Source organism: Condylura cristata, unplaced genomic scaffold (genome assembly GCF_000260355.1).
Source record: "Condylura cristata isolate star-nosed mole 26May11 unplaced genomic scaffold, ConCri1.0 scaffold00007, whole genome shotgun sequence".
Classification (NCBI taxonomy): Eukaryota; Metazoa; Chordata; class Mammalia; order Eulipotyphla; family Talpidae; genus Condylura; species Condylura cristata.
In genome coordinates, this window is record NW_004567108.1 from 35,877,058 (window position 1) to 35,899,594 (window position 22,537).

Sequence of the window (22,537 nt, forward strand, 5' to 3'; positions counted from 1 at the left end):
CAGAACAGGCAGATCGACGAAGTACACTGCTGAGGGGAGCAGCGGGCGGGTCAGAAGAGGTCTGCCGCGCCATGTGGTCACCTCCGGGGCAGGCGGGAATCGAACTCATGAGGAAGCGGCTTTTAGATTCTCAGTGCTGTGCTTTAACCCTCTGCGCCACCAGGGAGGGCCCAGGTATATATATTTTTTAATGGCAACGCAAAGAAAAAAATTTAGAATAAAATTTATAACAATAAATAAAATTATAGAATAATCATAAAATTATTGTAAGGAAAAATAGTGTTTAAAAAGGGGCACAAGCCTTTAGCAGGAGAGAGGCAATTTCTTCAGAATATTTTGACCATTCCACTTTGAAGAATACTTGAAATGGAAAAGATTTATATTGCATTATTGCATTCGTTTTAGAAATAAATGACAATTCATTTTTAAATCTGGTTAGTATTTCTCAAGATTTGTAAAAGCAACCGGACTCTCAAGAATGACTGAGCAGATGCAGTATACCGATTGCTTGGATTTAATAGAATTCCTGGAACATAAGGCTGATTAAGCTGCTTATAAAGTGTGATGCTATATTTAAACTTACGGACTTCAGAGGTTTTCTGCAATTTTAGTGCCAAGTTATGAAAATATTTCAATTAAGAAAATGGAGCCAGTTTAGTATTTTTCCTTTGTGCACACATTAAAAACCATTCCCCTAGAGATCCAAGGCACACAGACATGCCCCTTTCTTAAGTAAAAGTTCATTCAACAGAATCTTTTGGTGGATGCCCCTCATGATAGCTTTTTTCTATTTTTGAAGGCAAAAGCATCACTTTCTCTACCACATATTCCTGAAGAAACTATCTCCCACATAGAACTACAGAAGGAAATGTTACTTTCTTTGAGTCACTCACTGGGAGAAATCAGCTTACTGTCCAAACTGACTACAACTTTACATAGAAGAATGAAGCACAGTGTATTTCCCTCCAAAAGGGTAAAAACTTTTCAATTACTTAACATCCAGGTCTGTTTTAATTTGCATATTTAGAAAAAAAAAAGAACTGTCCTTCTACCCAAATATATACTTCTTTATCCTTGGCAAACAGATCTGGTCATTTCCTGTGCTATTTTCTGCACTAATTTGAGACCCTTTCTATTTGAGAGTCTTTTCCTCAGGAAGTTTCTCACTTGTAAAAAATAGGGGGTAAGAAAAACAGAAACGAAACTTAAAGTCTGAACTGCCTATTTAACTGAGAAGATTTGGAGGCAAGACTTCATGGACACAGAGTTACCATCTTGGAGGCGGATCTCAAGAGTAATTGTGTTATTTGACAACTAAAAACTGGACAAAGAGAGTTGCCTAAAAGTATCATTTTTAAAACTAGGTCATATTAAAAGTATAGATGAAACTTGTCTGTCTGGTTTCCTTAACATTTTATTTCTGCTGTGTGTCTACTCTCCTAACAGCTTGGGTAGTTGTGCTTATTCTCTATTAAAAGTCACCAATGCTTCGAAACCTTTAGAAGTCTGCAATATTGAGACAGGCAGGAAACATGCCACATACAACTATGTGTCCCTCATGTCACCTCACAGAGTGCCTAGCTTGTGACCAATGATTAGCAAATGTCTGCTATGTGAAGAAGAAAAAATATTGTTTCTAAGAACCTTGGTGATGTTATTGAGAATGTCTTGGTATTTATTTTTGGATGATACAAGTCCAGTCTGTTCCAATGTCCGAAGATTCCTCTGGATCTTCCTCTTTTTCTGCTCCAGGGGCAGCTGTGCATCTGCAGCCATAGACTGGCTAGTCTTCATCTCTTCTGGAGTCCTGGAATCTATAATGGCACGGCTCAGCATGTCTGTGGAGTGATTTATTTCCTAAAAAGGGAAGATCGAGATTGTTGATTTTTTTTTAGAAACCCTTAATCTCACAGATTCAGAAGCTGCAAAAGACAAGTTCATGTCAAAACGAAAGAGTCCTTAAACTAAAATCAAAGACCAGAGTTGTAGAATGTTCTTCATGGATTCTGAAGTAGGTCTTTCGGAAGGAATTACTTCGTCTTTGAGAAACACAGAAGTAGTGGCAGGTCTGATTTGCACAACATTCTAAATGGCTACTTCACTGCAAGGTGACAAGTCACCTCAGCAGTGGCCATTTATAATAGAAAACTGGTGTTTGGTAATTCCAATTCTTGCACAGTATGTTGAAGAAACTAAAACTAGATTATCCATTAAAACATGGGATCTGAGGACCCTGTACATCTGGAACCTAACTTTACTAATCTCTCACATATCAGCCACATTTATGGAGACTCATAAGCTGTGAAGGCAGCCAGAGATCTTCGTTCTGATGAGGGGATCATTCTAACTTCCAACTCTGAAAAGCCTGCAATTTTTAAACCAAAATGGGGGAAAAAATATTCTAGTAGGCAGTAATTCTTAAATAAATGATTAACTTTTTCAGTGAATAAAAATTATTTGGACAGTTTAAAAAATTACAGTAATAAGAGAGACTAGCAATTATCTGCACTGCATTGTACAAGTTACCCAACAGTTAAATCTAAGGGTATGAGAAACAGATGCTATGAGAAACAGAAAGGACAGGTCATCATTACAAACATAGGAACCATTTACTGAGTCAGCAACAAAGAACAGCACAGCAGTAACAATGGCGGCCACTCTTACTTAACATAAAACAGCACTTAGTAAGTGCTGGGTGTTGTTCTAACACTTTAAATTCATTCCTATTTGTGAATTGGGTACAATTATTCTCATTTTACAGTAGAGGAAACTGAGGCACAGAAGTATTTCTAGATGCCTAGAGTCACACTGCTGGGAAGTACAAAGCTATGCTTGATGCTGGAAGTATGTCTCGTGACTATGCAATATTTGGAGAAAAAATGAAATATTTGATAAGGACTGAAAGTCTCATGCTAAATTAGCAGCTATTTTACCCATTGTTTAAAAAATTTTCACATATTAACCAACATCATTTGAAGTTTTGTTACACATATATATTTTGTTACAAATTGTGACTGATTTCTAGGCAATCAATTGAATTAAAAATGATTCAGGAAAATTATGTGTAGCACTGCAAAGAAATAACCAATTAGGTAATTTTGTTATCTTTTGTTTGGGGCATGGCAATTACTGGTATTAAGCAATAGCATTTGCTCTTAATTTAGAGCAAACTAAATAATGATGTTATTTTAAAGAGTGTTGATTAACAGTCTAATACAAGATTGTTATGAAACTTCAGTCAATAACTTATACCAGAATAACAGTGCTCTGACCCATGGACTCAGATATGCTCTTCTGAAGAATTTGGAAACCATTTTTAATATGCAAGACATTTCCCTGTTTCTCCAGGTTAGGCAATCCATAAACTATGAAAGGTATTCTTCCATGGCCCGTCAACCAGAACCATCTCTTAGCTTATCTGCCCATCCACTGTGATAAAGTTTATGATGAACATTCTGACGCATGAAAGACCCCAAACTACTTTTCTAATCTAGAACTAAATGATACTCAGTATAAATTTGGAATTACTTGTTCTATTTCATTCCTCCTGATACTTACTATGGCTTTTATATATGGCTAAACTTAGATTTCCAGAGGAAAAGATAAAACTCATTACTTCCAAACCATGTCATACACAGTTTTCTGAGACAACAGTAAATGTTTGGCATGAAGATTATTAAAATTAACTCATATCCACAGTACTTATTCTTTTACAGTCAAACAAACAAACAAACAATTACCTGTTGTTCAGTTGCTGGTGTCTCTAAGATTTCTGTCAATGTGCTACCTGGTTGGTTCCGGATCACATCAATGATCAGCTTTTTGGTTCTGACAAAATAAGAGAAAGAAGAAACTCACTTTCAGAAGAAGTCCTGAGGGAGAGTACACACATGTACAGAAATGAAGTTTCAGAGAAAATCCCTTAAAATAAAACAGTCCTGCAGAATTTACCACATCTGCTCTAAGGCTCCCGAAGCGTTGTGAATGCTTGATAATAGAAGTCTGGGTTTTATGTGCTTGACGGGCAAGGATTATACTGTCAGTAACATGGGCACAGGATGTCAAAAGATTTCTTATCTAGCTTCTTTTTTTTTCTTTTTAGACTGAGAAGCTTTTTGATGAGCAGGAGGGACAAGTGCTGCTGATATACCCTTACAGCAGAGGGTGCCAGAGTAGTATCTAATACCCCCTCCTTTTCCTGACTTTAATAGCATTTGACCATGTGCTTAATATATCATAAACCTTTAGGAGCCAGAGCAATCATTATGCTTTCTGATCTGAGAAAGTTATAAAGTGGTTTGGAGGCCAGAGGGATGAGAAGCCCTGTGGATTGCACAGGCGTCAGCTGTTGGCCCACTTGGCAGCTTCCAGGATAGGTGTTGAAGAAGCTCAGATGTGGAGGAGGAACTAGCCAACAGGCATGAGTCCTTGTCTTCGGGTAATAGAGAACAGATGAGTTGCTCAGTGGAAAATGAGAACTGGAAAACCCCTCTGGAAACGCTAAAAACACGACTTTGATATATGTTCTTTATGGTAAACCAGTCAACCCCTTCCCAATTAAAGACTGGGTCATATAATTAGGCAAAATACTTAACACAAAAAGCAAATAGGGCCCTCCCTGGTGGTGCAGTGGGTTAGATCGCTGCCCTGTGAAGCTAAGCCATGCCGTGGCTGCTTCAGCGTGAGTTCAATCACCACTATGGGGGTGACCCAACATGGTGCAGCAGACCTATCCTGACCTGCCCCCTGACCTGCCCGCTGCTCCCCTCAGCAGTGTGGTTCAACAATCTGCCTATTCTGCTCCCCACTCTGTCTTTGGTGAAGCCTCTCACCACCCCTGCACCTCTGGCCTGTACCCCAGTTCTGTATGCACAAATAAGTAAATCTTTAAAACAAAACAAAAAAATCAAGTAACTCAAGGTTGCTCAAGGTTGCTCTTTCTGACTTACATGGGAACAGTATTACTAGCTAGAGCCTATCTCCAAAAGAGGGAAACCTGAACATAAGATGCCTGAAATTATAAACACGTGTGAATGCTATCTGAAGTTTCACTTTCGTTGTACCTTTATTTTTGTGTTTTTCCTCAGTCTTTCAAAGGCATGACGCACTATCACCAGATGATGAATTTCTTCCCCAACAACAGCAGGAAATGTTCGTGCAGCATGAGTTGGAAAAGGGCACGATACTGATCATGTTTGCAAGCACAGGGGCCATGGCTCCCACATATCAGAGACCTTCCAAGGTCACTGCAAATCCTTTATTTTTGAAAATAGGATGAAACTCCAAAAGACCAGCTGGCAACGGATTTTTCCTCACTTCCTATTTATTGAGAGCCGCAGAAGAAGGATCACTGCTATTTCCTATGGCTTCATGACCCTTCTCTGCTGGGGATTTACAGGCTGTCTGGGAATGCACAGTTAAGGCTCCACTGGGAGTCAAAGATGGGCACACAGCTAATTATAGGCACGTGGGAGACAGCCTGCTCAGAGAACACGTCCTCCCCATACTACTGCCTCCTCCCTTCATCTTCATAATGTATTTATCAGGAATGTGAAGTTTAAAATAAAAGCTTTGGATGATTTAAAAAAAAATATAAACACAGTGATTTTTCCTATTTGAAATAATATTCTAGGAACCACTTAGGATAGAACACTCCCAGCGAATCGTCTCTCCAGCAGCTATATCTAGGGCCAAACAACTGAGGTCACTGACGCTCGCCCACCAGGGGCAAAGAATGTTTTATTTGTTCAGGAACTGCTGGGGACAAACAGCCCATAAAGCCGTTTACTTTTTGTCAGGCCCATGGCATCCATGGCCAACTTCTGTACAAGTGACCATCTGGTTTCTGATCAGGGAGCTTGCTGCCTGCCTCTCTCCACCTCGGCCTCATGGTTAAGGGCTCTGGGGTCTGATGGATCTTGGGTGGAATTGGGGCCCCTGTTGCTCACTAGTTGTGTGGACTTGAGCAAATGATGTAAGCCCTGTAGGTTTCTTCTCTATTGACATGATGGGAATCTCCTAGAGGGTCATGAAGCTGTGCTGCCCAAGAGGGAGCTCCTGGCACAGGTGGCAGGGAAGCACCTTCCACCTGGCTCATCTGGACTGAGATGCGCTATAGGGCTGACGCACACACTGGGCTGGAAGACTCAGTCTGGAGACAGGAATATATGAGATCTCAGTAACAAAACTTTCATATAGGCTACATATTGATCTAATGATATTTTGGGTATATTGGTTAAATATATGATTAGACTTAATTCCAACTGATTCTTTTTAAAATGTGGCTGCTAGAAAATTTAAAGTCACTTGGGTGGCTCAGATTTTTAGGGGAGGGCAGCATTGAAATATTTCATTCTTAAATAGCAAGCTCACTCTTCAAGGTCTGCCTTCCAGAGAGGTCACAGGGCTTCAGCATCCAGGGGTCCCATTCTACAAATGGGTTAACTAAGACCTAATAAGTTCAATCCTTGAACAAACATCACATTCGGGAGTCAGAACTGTATTCCTGTCCCTTCTTCTACCACTTTTCTTTTTTTCCCAAGTGAAAACCCTCCATTTGTTTAAATCTCTTCACAACAGGGCTTAGAGAGCGTCCATATCCTGCTCACAATTTAGTTTGCCAATAAGCATCCCATCCCAAAGCAAACACAATGTTCCAGATATAGCCTGACCAATGTTAGTTCACCAGTTATTACACTGGCACATAAATATTCAAACAATATGTATGAGGCTGATCAAACCAAGGAGCCTGCCCTTCCTGAATGAGGATGTTAACCTTAAGGGGAAAAAAAAGCCAATACAACAGGGAGCTTGCTCATCCCAGCTGTGCTCAAGCCTCATCATTGATCCGTGGACCCCCCGGGAGCATGTCGTTTCTGTGGGTTTGCTCATTCCATTCACGTGGCACCTGAGATTGCCCTCTGACCATCCGTGGTGTTCCTGAGACTCTCCCTCCGTCATATGCCTGACATATGATTGCAAGCATCAGATCTCAAACACCACCTTAGCCATCTCATTGCCTGAGCCAATATGGACAAAAACAAGGGAATCTTTTCGTGGATAATGGATGCTCAAACTGATTTATGTCATAGGAAAAAAATTCTCAAGAAATGACAATTTAAGCACTCAGGCAGCTAAGTTATGATTAAAACCCCAAAATATTAACTTCTTCTTAAACACACATACTTGAGTAGGAAAGCATTTTCAATAAAGAATCACACATTTTAGGCTGATTTTTAAGTTATAATGAAAGATCTTTTAATATCATGCTTGACACACAGCAGTGGCCAAAACTGAGGCTCCCTAATGCATCAATGTATGGAAAGGAAACAGACACAACATGCTTCTACATATGTGCTTCATATCTCTTCTATCAGTGACTCCTTCTTTATAACCTGGGAATAGTACCAGGACGGGTTATACAATAACTGATCTGCTATCATTCTCCTTCTTTATTCTAAGATTCTTGAGACTACAAAGAGCAATGACTTTGCCCTCAAAAAGTTTTTGCCTTGCAAAAACTTGAATCAAAAGGGTAGATGCTGGAAGATCATTTGCATTTGAATCTCTGTTCTATTTCCCTGCTGTACAGCCAGGAATATTGTATGTGTGTGTGTGCGCTCTGCACCTTACTTCCTCATATGTAACAATGTAACATATGCATAATAATTGTGATCTCTTGGAGTTGCTGAGAAGATTACATGATATAACACACACTCACACACACACACACATACAGGTTGCTATATATTTGTATTTTTATCTATTATAGGATAGTCCCTGACACATGGTACCCACTACATAGAGGTGTAGTATGAATATCATCTCCATCCTCATCTAAGAATTAGTAAGAATTAGGAAACTAGCATGGCATTAAATTAGAAGCATTAGGATTAACAATGCTTTAAAGTTTGCTAGTAGAGGGGTCTCCATGAAGATGAGTTATTCATCTTCTGATTTTATAATTAATCATCTTCTGATTTTATAATTAATCAATAAAGAGGCATTTCTGAGAGGTCTGCTGTGCCATGTGGGTCACCTCCGAGGCAGGTGGGGATTGAACTCATGCTGAAGTGGCTTTCACTTCTTAGTGCTGTGCTTTAACCCACTGTGTCACCAGGGAGGGCCCAAGAGGCATTTCTGAAGGCTAAAAACAAAACCTACTTAAATAAAGAAGGTACATAACTTTTTTAAAGAGAAGTCAGGTATTTTTATGACTCAGCTGCTCTGCTGTCTAAATGATTGCCAATTCAAAGTCATTTATGAAAGTAATCTCTTATTTTAGTTAAGCTTGATTATTTTAACAAAGAGTCTCAAGAATAGTGTATGATTTTGGAATTTGTTTTACTAGCTTTGAAAAAAGTCATCACCATAGAACTTTCAATTCAATATTTCAAAGTGTGTTTTAATGGAACACCAAATGAGGTAAGACTTAGGAATTTAAAATAGTTAGTGACTATTGCTTCTTATAATTTCAGGCTTTAATTTCCTTACCTCAAAGATAAAGATTCAGATGAGGTAGTTTTTAAGTTCCCCATCAATGACACATTTGTAATTACCTGTTACTATCAGAAATTTTAAAATATATACTTAAAGAAATTACAATGACTTTGGAAGAAAGGTATCAAGGCTATTAAAACACTGGCCAGTAGCTTTTTCTTCAGAAATGAAAATACTGATCACATGAAATCGCAAGAGACCTCCAGCAGTCAAAAGAATGAAGAAAAAGAATAATTTGGAAGGTTTACACTTTCTAAACTGACTACAAAAGTACAGGGATCAATGAAGTATATTACAGGCCTAAGAATGGATCTGTAGACCAACTGACTAGAATTTGGTTAATTTGTTTTTGACACCGGTATCTGGACCATTCAATGAAGAAAAATTAGTTTATGAAATGGTGGTGGGACAATGGACATCTATATACAAAAGAGTGACGTTGCATCCCTTCTTTATACCTTACACAAAAATTAGCTTAAAAGGAATCAGACCTAAATATAAAGGCAAAAACTACATAACTTTTTAAAAGACATGCAAAGCTTCATGATTGTAGATTAATTCTTAAATATGACACAAAAAGCAAAAACAACAACAAAAAGACAAACTGGATTTCATCAAATTAAAATAGCAACAACAACAACTCTGAGCAAAAAGATTACCAAGAGAGTAAAAGACACCCTCTGGGAAGGGTAGAAAATATTTACAAATCTGATGGGGGTCTAGTCTCCAAAATAAAGAACTCTTGCAACTCCAGAACAAAAAGACAATCCAATTAAAAACACTCCAAGAATGGACATTTCTGTAACAATAGACAAATGGCTGGAAAGGAAAGATGCACAGCATTATTAATCTCTAGGGAAATGAAAATCAAAACCACAATTATATACTTTATGCCCACCAGTATGGTTGTCAGAAAAGAACAAAGCAGAAAACAAGCAATGTTGAAGAAGCAGAAAAATTGAAGCTCATACTTTGTTGGTGGGACTACAAAATGGAATTGCCATTGTAGAAAAATATTTAACAGTTCCTCAAAAAGCTATTCTAGGTATAGACCACAAAGAATTGAAAACAGGTTTATAATAAAAACTTGTTATGTGAATGCTCATGGCAGTCCTATTTACAATAACTGAAAGATGGAAACAAATTAAATATCCACAAAGAATGTGGGATATATTTACACAATGGGGTATTATTCAGCCACAAGCATTGTGCAGAGTAACAGACCTGACACAGGACACGTTGAAGCATTCTCCTTACATGAGCTATCAGGCCCCAGAGACATCAGATTTAGTGCTATTCCAGGAACTGGGGTGCAGGGTCTAGAAAGATGTTGCCTGGGGAATGAGGGAGTGACTGTTTAATGGGGACAGGGTTTAATTTTGGGGATGATGGAGATGTTCTGAAAGTAAACAGTAGTCATGTTTGCAAGGAATTCTGAATGTACTGAAAGCCACTGAATTGTACCTAAAATATTAAAATGTTAAATTTTGTGTTATGTGTATTTTATCATAACAAAAAAAAAAAATGAAACCACTGGTTTGCTCTACTTATTACAGACACTGAGCAAATAGTCAGTGTTAGTTTCTAGCACACAGCAGGGAGCTGGGAGTCACATGGGGTGGGGTAGGGAGGTAGGAGAGGATGGCAGTATACCATGTTTCCCCAGCTAATACACATGGCTGTATAATATGCCTTTTTTTTTTTAATATAACTCATTTTTTTAAAGATTTATTTATTTATTCAAATGGAACTGGGGTACAGGCCAGAGATGCGGAGGGTAAGAGGATTCACCAGAGACAGAGAGGGGAGCAGAACAGCAGATTGACAAAGTACACTGCTGAGGGGAGCAGCGGGCAGGTCAGGAGAGGTCTGCCGCGCCATGTGGTCACCTCCGGGGCAGGCGTGGATCGAACTCACGCGGAAGTGGCTTTAGCTTCTCAGTGCTGTGCTTTAACCCGCTGTGCCACCAGGGAGGGCCTAGCTTAGCTTTTAAAATGTGAATTTCAAAAAATTGCTGTGCCATGGAAACTCATATTCAGAAATGAGTATAAATATAAAATCAGATTATTTGATATTTTAGACTATTCAAACTGTGATTTTCATTCATTAACGAGGACATTTAAGTGGACTGCATTTGGGAAATGGTATACAAATGACAAAAAGAAACATGAAAATAATTTCTTCCCGTTATTTCCAAAAACAAAGTTTACAAGATTACAGGATAGTTGGCCTAATTTAATTTCCACACAATTGTATTTCCAGTTACCTTTATAATTGGGACTTGCTCCAAGAATCCAGGGAGCAGATGCCACAGTGACCCCGTTTTTCTGCCCTGAGCTGTTTCTCTGCAAATCTACTTAGTAATCAGTCTCAGCCCTCAACTCTATGGGGGCTGAGTCCTGTCTGACAGTTGAGATGTTCCCTCTGCTGTCGGTCTTCAGACCCCTGGCAAGCAAGGGACCATTACTAAACTAGCTCATCAGAGCATCCCCAGCATGGAGCCCCATGCCATGGACATAAAGTAGGGACTCAAATATGTGTTACATGAATGAATGGAGCACCAGATGATCTGGAAACAAAATAACAGGACCTACCAGAAGCATTTATCACAGTACAGTAAGTTCTCCCTCTCCTCAACACTAGAACTCAGGACCTGTAGCTTTATTTAAATACTTCTTTGTTTTCCTTCGGTTCCTATTTTCACTTCTTTTCTCCACCTCAGCCCAAAATACAACTGTTCTAATGTGCTAACACACATCTGCGTGTTTATATAAGCTCTTAAAAATTGTATTGCTGGGTCCCAATCCTAGGTATCTACCCAAAAGACACAAAAACACTGATTGAAAAAGATACCTGCACCCCCATGTTTATTGCCGCTTTATTTACAACTGGAAAAACATGGAAGCAGCCCAAATGCCCAAAAGTAGATGACTGGATAAAAAAGATGTGGTACATATATACAATGGAATATTACTCAGCAACCAAAAAAGAGAAGCACATGTTTTTTGCAGCAACTTGGATGGAACTGGAAAAGATCATGCTTAGTGAGATAAGCCAGAAAGAGAAAGAAAAATACCGGATGGTTTCACTCATAGCAGGAGTATAATAGACCAGGTGGAAAATAACAAAAATAATGAACAACCATATACCAGAGGCATTTTGTGGAGGTGGAGTGGGGAATGGGATCAAAAATGGGGTGGGGAGAGGGAAATGCACGGGATTATGGTGATGGCACATGGGTGACTTGGTGATGGGAAACCCGCGGGGATTACAATTGAGATGGAAAAAAAAAAGTGTACAAAATGATGTAAAAATAAACTTTTGTAATAAAAAAAATTGTATTGCTGGGTAAGCACTTGGTTTTGGTGTAGGGTGTTTCAATCTTATTATGGATCTCATGTAAATGGTTGCTGGAATAGCCACAGGTCTTGATGAAAAAGGAAAAATACATTATTGATTACAAGTGTGAATGCTTTCCCTGAAATCTCTGGGGAACAGAAAGGAGGAGATAAATAATGTTAAGGCTGGTACATATATATAGGTTTTGATGAAAAAAAGGCTGCCGATTCAGATGACATCACCATCTTGTCATGTGTGCACTGCTTACACCAGGAATTTAATTTTGCTCAAGGTATTTCCTAACTAATCTTTTGGCCACTCTGAAACAAGCTATTTCCCTTCAGTTACCAAAGGACTTTCACAGGCCGAGTCAAGCACTTTATTTCTTAAAGGAAAGGGATCCAGTTTCCACAAATTGTAGTTGACCCTTGAACAACCTGGGGGTTAATGGTCCTGGTCACCTGGGCATAACTTAACAGTTGGCTCTGTACACTCATTCCATGCCCAGGACCCAACTGACCTACAGCCGACAGTGGTTGACCCTGTGAATGTGGAACACATGGACTGAACTAAATCCATGTAAAACAGACGCAGCTCAAACCTGCCTTGTTCAAGGGTCAACCAAACTGCAAAACTGAAAACAAAACAGGTTCAAACTATCACAATGATTGGTTTCTTCTTATACTCTAATGTCTATTCTTCATTTGGTTAGATGTGATGGGTGAACATAATGCATTTTAATATCAGGACTTTTCAAACGAGTTATTTGGGGACGCAGACTTATTTCAATTTACACAGCTTATGATGCATAATTGGAGACAAGTGTCCTTTAAGCCCCGAACTTACTTTATCATGAGGCTTTGACCATCTATCGCTTCACCATCCCCCACGTCATACTTGCTTGTCAAGTAAAGAGAAATCTCAGTCTTTGAGAGCTGACTTAGTGTATTAGTCTTGTTAGGATCATTAGGATCAATGGCTCCTTCCCCTGGAGAAAAAAAAAAACATTGTCAGTCCTCCAATTCATCCCCAGTGATGGTGGGCATTAGACTATGAACAGGTTCTGTGGGGAAGACAGGTGTGGGTATTGGACAGAAGATCATGATATTCATTAAAAAAAAAAAAAACATAGCCCAATATAGTGCTTAAAGTGCCTTTTGAAATCAGTGATTTAAACATTAGAAAATACCATGGAGAAGATATTCAAAATATGAAAAATTTATATAAGTTGAAAAATATTTTTGAGTGTCTAGAATTTACTTTCAAGAATATCAAATTGATCTACACTCTTGGACACTATAAATTATAAGACCCTTAATGCAGGAAAGGGCTAATATAGGTATTATCCTTGAACTTTAGCAACTTAAATAATTCAATTCCCCCGGAAATGGTGATTTGCTAGGAAAGCCAAACAACTAAATACAAGCCAGAGGAGAAGGAGAAGGAAGTTCTTACCAAGAAATGATTCCACGCTGGGTACGTTTCCCAGCAATTCCAATAGTTCATTCAGTAAGTCTTGTTTGTCGGGGGCAATCGCATCCTGGTGTTCCAACAGGAGCTTTGTACACAAAGAGAAACACAGAAGGTTAAGTTCTCAACTGCTAATATATTTACATAGTTCATTTTCCAGTTTTGCAAAAAATTTTTTCAATATCATTTGAATCTTAAATACGTATAGCAATTACTAGAATTTGAGAACATGGAGAGACCATCTTTGTCTTAGAGGGCCATGAAAGGTGGTCATACGCTCATGCAGCAAGATGTCACAAGACCTGCCCAGGGCCACCATTCTACCATCTAACCCATCTTTATTGAAAAGGTAAGTTTAGGAAATAATTTAAAAGAGAAATTAGTCTTTTGGCCAGCTTTCTGTGGCAAAGCGAAGGACAGTTTCCAATCACTTCAGGTAAAAATCACTCAACATCTCTATTCCCTCGAATAACTATTAGATGCCAAACATTTGTTTGGCACCAAGCGATTCATGGGCGGTGAAGAGCAGAAATGTCCATGTGGTTTTCCTTGGTCTGAAATCTGGATGCACCAGATGCTCCCTACTCCGTCAAGAAGGATCAAAGGTTAGTAACATTGCTGGAGTGTCTTGCCAGGTCTTAGAGAAAACATTCTTAACTCTTGAGGAACCACAGCTTTGAAGGGGAAATCATCAAAGACAATATATCTGTTTCTGTTTGCTTTTAGAATTAACACAATATTTCCAAAGTATGGAACTGGCACTGGAAATATAATTTTAGTTGTTTTGAGTAACTATCTTATACAACTCTGAATCATAATGATGAAATTAGACTTTGTTATTTTCAATCTTTTTGACAACAGCTTTGAAAAATAGTTCATATACCATCATTTAAAATGATACAATGATTTTTTTTTATCACATTCTAAGAATTCTACAACCATCACCACTATCTAACTTCAGGAAATTTTCATTAACCTGTCCATGCCCATTAGCAGTCATTTCCATTAATCCCTCCTTCTAGCCTCTGGAATCCATGAATCTACTTTCTATCTTTGTAGATTTGGGTGTTCTGGATGCTTCATATGAATGAAATCATGCATGGGCTTTGACATCTTCTTTAACTCAGCATGATGTTTTCAAGGTTTATCCGCATTGTGACATGTGTTAATACTCCATTCCTCTTTATTGTCAAATAATATTCTATTACATGGATATATCATATATGATTCATTCATCTGTTGATTATTCAAGTACAAGTTTTTTATTTCTCTAGAGTTTTATCGTATATTAACTCTGTATTTGCTACTTAGGAATTACTAGTTGATTTCCAATGTAGCTGTGCCATTTTACATTTCGACTATCTGCTCAGTTACTCCACATGAGTAACCTGTGCTGCTGTTACCTGACTTTTGGACTCTAGTCATTCTGGTGTATGGAAAATGGAATGCAAATGAAAACTACAATGGGATACCAATGACATGGAACATCTCTTCATATGCTTTTTGGCCTTTTAGGTAATTCCTTAAAACAATATCTATTCAGATCATATATCCATTAAAATTATATTAAGTATTTATTTTTAATTACAGTTCAATCTACATAACCAAATTTGTTAGGTTAACTATTTTTAACAGCAGTAGTCATTCATATGGTTATATACTTATCTCCAGATTTCTTTCCACTTGAAACTCTATACCCACTGCCCTATTCTCCCTTCCACTAGCTACCACCACTCTATATTCTGGCTTTCTGAATTTAACTATTCCAGTCATCTCATCTAAATGGAATAACAATAATTACCCTTTTGAACTGGCTTATTTCATAGAGCATGATATCATCAAGTTTCATGCATATTGGAGATTTCCTTCCTTCCTGTCCTTTGTTAAGGTTAAGTAACATTCAATTTTATGTATCTACCACACTCTGCTCATTCATCATTCATCTATTGATGGGCACTTGGCTTCCTTTCACATGTTGGCTACTGTGAGTAATGAACATGGGTATACAAATATCTCTGACTCTGCTTTCAATTCTCTTGAAGTGCGAAGTGCTAGATCATGTGGTAGTTCTATTTTTAAGTTTTTGAGAAGCTGCCATGCTCTCCTCCACAGCAGCAGCATCACTTTACTTTCCCACAACTGTGCACAAGGGCTCCAACTTCTCTACATCTCCACTAGCACTGATTTTCTGTTTCCACAGTAGGCATCCTAACAGGTATAAAGCAGAATCTCCTTGTGATTTTTTTTTTTTAAGATTTATTTATTCATACAGAACTGGGGTACAGGTTAGAGATGCGGAGGGTGAGAGGATTCACCAGGGACAGAGTGGGGAGCAGAACAGGCAGATCGACGAAGTACACTGCTGAGGGGAGCAGCGGGCGGGTCAGGAGAGGTCTGCCGCGCCATGTGGTCACCTCCGGGGCAGGCGGGAATCGAACTCATGCAGAAGTGGCTTTAGCTTCTTAGTGCAGTGCTTTAACCCGCTGCGCCACCAGGGAGGGCCTCTCCTTGTGATTTTTAATTTAGATGCTGTAACCATCAATGGTGTGAAGCATCTTTTCACGTGTCTGTGGATCTTTGTAGAACTGTTTAATCAAGAGTCCTTAGCTCATGTTTTAGATAGGCTGTTTTCTGCTTTGGCATTGTGAATATTCTTTATAAATTGTATACCAGACATATTATTTGCACCACTTTCTCTCATTCTTTTCAATTTCTTCTTCTTCTTTTTTTTTTTTTGCATAGAAGAACTGGGGTATAGGCCAGAGTACATGGGGTGAAGGGATTCACTAGAGACAGAGTGGCGAGCACAACAGCTGGAACAACTGCTACACACGATAAGGGGAGCAGTGGGTGAGACAGGAGAGGTCTGTTGTGCTATACACGAGGTCTGCTGTGCTCCCCGGCCAGGACTGCACTGGTGATAGTGTGATAGTGCTGATGCTTAGACCCTAGGCTTCCAAGGAGGCCCCTTCAGTTTCTTGATAGCACTGTTTATAGCACATTTTCATATGTTGAGGCTCAATTTTTTTCTTTGGTTGCTTATGTTTTAGTATTTTATCTAAAAAACATTACATAATCCAACATCACAGAGACTTAATCCTATGTTTTCCTCTAAGATTCTTAAGGTTTAGCTCCCTGCATTCAGGTCTCTGACCTCTTTCAAGTTATTTTTGTGTAGCATCACGGAAGGGGTAAAGCCTCATTCTTGGCATGTGTATTTCTAGTACCACCTGATAGGACTATTATTTCTCTACTCTTATAGCTTCTTTAAAATGAACCGACACAATGTTGAAGGGTTTCCGCTAGTCTCTTAGCTCTATCCCCTGGAGCAGTATGTCTAACCCATACTAGTATAACACTGCCTTTATCATTCTCTTTTAATCTTTAGATGAGTCGAATGAGATAGTATTTGTTTAATGCTGGATTTTCCCTCACGCTGCCTGACACCTGTTGATCGAGTTTATAGGAGAGCAGGTCTCAGAGGCACGGCTTCAAGAAAACTACTATATTCATCTATTTACTTTTCATTTCATTCTTTTTATTTACTTTTAAAGTTTCTGCTTATCATAGGGCAACCTACCTTTTTGGCTAACATTAGAGGCATTTTATTTTGAAGCAGAGTAATACTACTCCTTATCAATTTTCTTAAAAGGTGAGTTGATTCAAAGAAAGACTTCATGTAAATAAAAGAGGTGACAGGTCCTCCCTGGTGGCACAACGGGTTAAGGCACAGCACTGGGAGGCTGAAGCCACTTCCGCATGAGTTCGATCCCCGCCTGCCACGGAGGTGACCTCTCCTGACCCGCCCGCTGCTCCCCTCAGCAGTGTGCTTTGTCGATCTGCCTGTTCTGCTCCCCTCTCTGTCTCTGGTGAAGCCTCTCGCCACCCCTGAGCCTCTGGTCTGTACCCCAGGTCTGTATGCACAAATAAATAAAAATCTTTAAAAAAAAAAAAAAGAGGTGACATATATATGATATTTTGTGGGGGAGGTAAGTTAGAGACAGGAACAAAATGAGCAAGATGGATAAGTTTATATTCTTGTTCTCTAAAGGTACAGGACAGCTGACTTAGCTGCTGTCTCTGAAAGGAATGAATCAGGCAATCAGCTTCTACCCTTCATTCTGATAGCATCAGAACATAAAGTTTGGAGATGTCTCCTTAGAGAACTTACTTGGAGGTTTTACATATTCCTCTGAGCAAGTGGTGCTGCTGCATGCCTGTGTCTGCCTGTGAGGACAATTCCTCACTTGAGACAGTAAACAGGAATGACTTCTCAGTTACAATAGTCCCATATTATTCCATTTGCTTCCAACTTAAAACATAAAACAAACAAACAAACAAACAAAAAAACCCCCAAAAAACCCCCAAAAAACCCCACAACCAAAAAACAATCCCAGTGGGCCATAAGCTGTGTTTCCCAGAAGTGGATAAATCTGTTTTCAATTCTTGTTAACAAAAGGAACAGACCACTTCTCCTTAAAGAGTAACAGTCTAAATGAGCACAATACCACTTTTCCTCTGCTGTCCTTGGCAAAATGCCTCTTATTGTAAGATAACTTCACCACTTTTCCTGCATGAGGATACTATCCACAGTTAATGTGCAGCCAACTTGAGGGTTTCTGGATATGGGTCCTCGGCCATAAAAACAGACAGATGGGCCGTTGCTCAATTACAAATCAGCCTATGTGCTCAATAGGAAATTATTTTTTGCAAATGGTGTACTGTTGGACATATTTTCTTTGTGGATGTGTTTAAAGCAAAAACCTATAACCTGGTCACTTAACCCACTCCCTCAGCCCATCATTCAGAACTGCGTTTGTTTGGGGACACTCACAGAACTTATTATTTGTTACTGCTTGTTGCAAATGTCAAGGAGTTCCTTGTTGTGACTCTAACAAAGAAAAATCAAAAGCAATCCAATTTTTCTTCCAAATCCACATTCGAGTTTTTGTTTCTTAGAAGGACTTATTAGTAGACTGAAGTTTTAGGACATTTGCTATTCATGAGTATACCTGGTTTGATGGGGATGTTGAAGCACTTCTGAGAGATTTTTTGTCATGCTTATTACCCCCTTGCTGTGTATATAACCTGAAGTTGGGCCACCCTTAATAGGGCTTCTAGATCTGAGCATGTAACTGAATCAGTGGGATCCTGTCAGATGTAGATCTTGACCTGCAAGGTCTGATGTACATTTCTGACATGCCCATGGGCCTTTCCTTCATGTGCCAAGGGCCAAAACTGGGTCTTCTTAGGTTTACTTTAAGATTTGAAATTTTGGGCCCTCCTTGGTGGCGCAGCAGGTTAAAACACATCTCTAAGAAGCTAAAGCCACTTCAGCATGAGTTCCATTTCTGCCCGCCCCGGAGGTGACCCACACATCGAGGCAGCCCTAACCCACCTGCTGCTCCCCTCAGCAGTGTACTTCCTCGAGCTGCCTGTTCTACTCCCCACCCTGTCTCTCATGAATCCTCTCACCGTCCCTGTGCCTCTGGCCTGTACCCCAGTTCTGTATGCATAAATAAATAAATCTTTAAAAAAAAAAGATTCAAATTTTTTCAGAAAATAAGTTCTTTTTGGTCTTTAAACAAAAAAACTTCTTGCTTAAGCTCTCTTTTTCACTTGGATAGCCATCTAGGGTTTCCAAGGCCAAGCAAGCTGCCCTGCCCTCAGGGGGCTCTGCCAGTGGCAGCTGGTGGGATGTTTGCATCTGAACCAGATGGAGGTTTATGACAGCACAGACTGTGAAATGGGGGTTTTGAGAACAACAGAAGTGATTCTTTGCAGGAGGGTATTGGGTAGAGGTGTCTCCTGCCTCTTCCCTAGCCTCAGGCAGCCTGTTTATTCCCTTTTCCTTCATGTCCAACATTAGAACAGAGAGAGAATTACTGGGAAAGCAGAGAATGCTTAAAGGGGTGGAAAGCAGAGGGCCTCCCTGTGGTCTAGGTTAAGTCCCAGTGTGATGGCCTGAGTTCAATCCTGGCAGGGAGCTGACTCACATGGTGCAGCAGAGACCTCTCCTGTCTCTCCCACTGCTCCCCTCAGTGGTATATTTCAGTCAATCTGCCTGCTCTGCTCCTCACTCTGTCTCTGGTGACTCCTCTCTCCATATTTCTGGCCTATACCCCAGTTCTTCTATGCAATTATAAATAAAATCTAAAAAACAAAAAAGTAGGGGCTAGAAATCTGGAGGGCTGGGGAAGCATGGCTTTGGTGGATGGGGAGAAAACCAGAATTACTGAGGACATTAACTGCATATTCAGACTCTGTAAACAGATTGTGTAAAAGGTAAACTGTCTTTGTTTGGGAAGAGGAATTTCACTAATGTATAAGGTCCGGGAATAAATTATCAAAGATTTTTCAGGATTAAGTGTTTGTACATTAGCATGAGTTTACAGTAGCTCTGCAGAGACTACACATTTCTAAGATAACAGGTCAACAGTGGTCCTTTTCCAAGACCCTTCCCCAGCCCCACTTACTGAATGGGTGTTGATGATTTCTTCGATCGAGATATAGATGACTGGTTTGCTGACCATCACCACATCTGTGTATTTATCCATATTGAACTTTTCTTCTGGCTCAGGGACGTTGCATGCTTCTTTGAAATATTTCCTAACAAACACAAAGACAGTCAAATCTGTGAACTGAGTTGCTTCACTGCAATAGTGAGGAAATATTGGATGATGACAAGTGAACTCAGGGGATTTATTATACTATTCAGGCTGGTTTCTGATTCTGGGAGCCCAAAACATGTTTCTGGCTGTTGGACCAGCTCTTCTGACAGGAACAGAGAGAGCCACAGGGCCTGGAAGCCCTATGAGTGAGTCACTGTAATCAAATTACAGCTGGTCATTTTGGAAAAAGTTATTTTTCTAAATGACCCCAGAAATTTCTTTCTTTTTTTTTTTAAAGATTTATTTATTTATGCATACAGAACTGGGTACAGGCTAGAGGTGTAGGGGGCGGTGAGAGGATTCATCAGAGACAGAGACAGAGTGGAAATTTCAACCAAAATATCAAGCTATTTCTTGATCTAGAGAAAAATATAACAAGAAAAAGTTCATTAAATTTGTTGCTCTAATGGCACATACTCCTGAGCCTTTAACCCTCTCATAACTTTTCAAAGTTTCTTCTACCAATTTCAGAAAAATTTGAGTTAAGCCTACTTTATTCTCAGTTGATCCAAACATCAGTTGCTGACTAATGGACGGATTGTTAAAGTCTAGACACGCAAACAAATTGTCTGGTCCCTCTAGTATCCAGACTTAAAATATTTGTTAGTTTACAGTGTAGTACATTTAGACAGAGACCAAGAAAAACTTGGGGTATTATGACCATGATTAAGAAGTGACTCTTTGCACAGGTAGAGTAGTTGTTTTATTCTATAAAGCTTTAGATGTTTCATACGCTTGAAGTAACCTTTGGTGTAGTTCCTGCAGCTCACAATGCAGAAATGATGTCTGCCTTCCCTGCTGGAGGCTTTCATGCAGAGTAAGGGGTGGTCTTGCTTCGGGGGTGGGGAGAAGGGAGGGTGGGCCATGTGTCAGCCAGCCATCCTGAAATTCTCGCTAGTTTTTAATTAGTGTTTGAGGGACATAAAGAATAAATATGAGTGTAAGAAGACAAAGAAAAGAATTTATGAAGGGCTGCGAGGAGACTTTTGGTTTTCATTTTTAAATAAGGAAGAGTTGGAGTCACAGATTTATAGTAATTATCTGAAGAAAAAAGGAAGTAGTGGGAAGCTCTAATAACAGATAAGAGTTGCAGGAAACTGACATTATGTTTTTAGCCAGTGAGAGGAACTAAAATTAGCAGTCTGAATCAAAACTTCCTGGAGTTGGGGGAATTTTCTCACAAGAAGCCACCACTTCTAAATAGAGATGAATGATCACGAACTACCTTTGTCAGTAGTTAAGTCATTAATCCAGAGAAAAATTAAGAATAGAAAGTTATAATTTCCAAATGAGGAGTGAAAGAGGCCATGCTTATATTATACCCCATGACCGATGAGTGGAATCATAGACAAGAAGAAAAATGAATATCAAGATAAACGTGCTTCCTGAGAGAGCTTCAAGTGGAGCAAATCTTCTCACTAGATCAGTCCTTTCATGTCCCACAGTGATTAGTGATCGGACTGGAAACATAAGGAAACTCTGTAGATATAAGTCCTACGTGTAAAATTGAGAGGCTAGAGGATAAAACGGAAGGTAGAGATAGAACACACAGACTTAAACACAAGACTTGAATTTTCCCAAGCTCTACAGTTTGCACTGTTTTATACAGATAAAGCAAGTTTTTCCTAATTGAACAAATTCCTAGACAAAATACTCTTCTTAACTTCAACAAAGCAGAAATCAATTACCGTGATGTTTTGATTCTAAGGACTGCTAATCCTGTAGTACATCAGGAAGAATAAACACCTCGTGTTGTAAGCAGCAGAAATTGTAATTTGAGGAAGACTCAATGTATCAGGGTGCTGGGGCCGATGAGTGTGAGTGGGGGCAGCAGACAGCAACACCCTGGTCTGCTCACCTCTGCCTTCTCTTTCCCGCAGTGCCCACTAGAGGGAATGCACCAGTCCTGAGGTCCCTCTGCTCTCCTGCCAACTCCAGTGTGGGTTACAGAACACACGTGTCCTTTGCCCCCTGAAAGTAGAATGTTTCTATTTGGTGTGATTTGATGGGCTGTTTCACGGGGCCTTAGAATGCTACTATCATTAAATTATATGGAAAAATTCTGGGGTGTTCCCAGATGTCAAAAAGAACCTACCACATCATACCAAATCGGAATGGACTGCTTTTGGAGCACAAGGAAAACCTGTATTCTTGTCTACTACCTTGCAAGCTTCTCTAAAATACGAGTGCTCTCACCTGAACTCCTGATATGTCTCTGCTAAATAATTGTTCATGGATGAGAGATGCTCGTTTTCTCCTTCAAATAGCTTGTTGGAGGCTGCATGCTGAAGAACTTTGGCCACGGACCCTAAATTTCTCCTTTGGTCAGAAGTTATCTGACCTCCGGCTGTCATGTCGATGATGTCAAAGCCGTCTGGTGCTACGATAGTGGGGTTCATGTACCGATAGTAAAGGAGGTTTCCAACAATCTGGGGTGATGCAGAAGCAGAGACTATGTTTAAGAAAAAAACTTAAGAGTTTTAGAGAAATAAATATTCATTTACATTTTCCTTGAAAACGGATCATTTCATAATATGAACCTTAACAAGGAGTTAAGG

General features: G+C 39.5%; 1 protein-coding gene across 1 annotated transcript in view; it reads right to left on the reverse strand.

The window, feature by feature from the left end:
• Positions 1-22,537, reverse strand: part of IQGAP2 (IQ motif containing GTPase activating protein 2) — a 249,428-nt gene that overhangs the window by 9,369 nt on the left and 217,522 nt on the right. Inside the window, exons 27-32 of the mRNA XM_012721764.1 lie at positions 22,176-22,408; positions 19,785-19,917; positions 13,294-13,396; positions 12,685-12,826; positions 3,741-3,828; positions 1,571-1,857 (exon numbers count right to left, since the gene is read on the reverse strand). Of these exons, the coding sequence (XP_012577218.1) occupies positions 1,571-1,857; positions 3,741-3,828; positions 12,685-12,826; positions 13,294-13,396; positions 19,785-19,917; positions 22,176-22,408 (986 nt within the window). The remainder of the gene's footprint in view (positions 1-1,570; positions 1,858-3,740; positions 3,829-12,684; positions 12,827-13,293; positions 13,397-19,784; positions 19,918-22,175; positions 22,409-22,537) is intronic.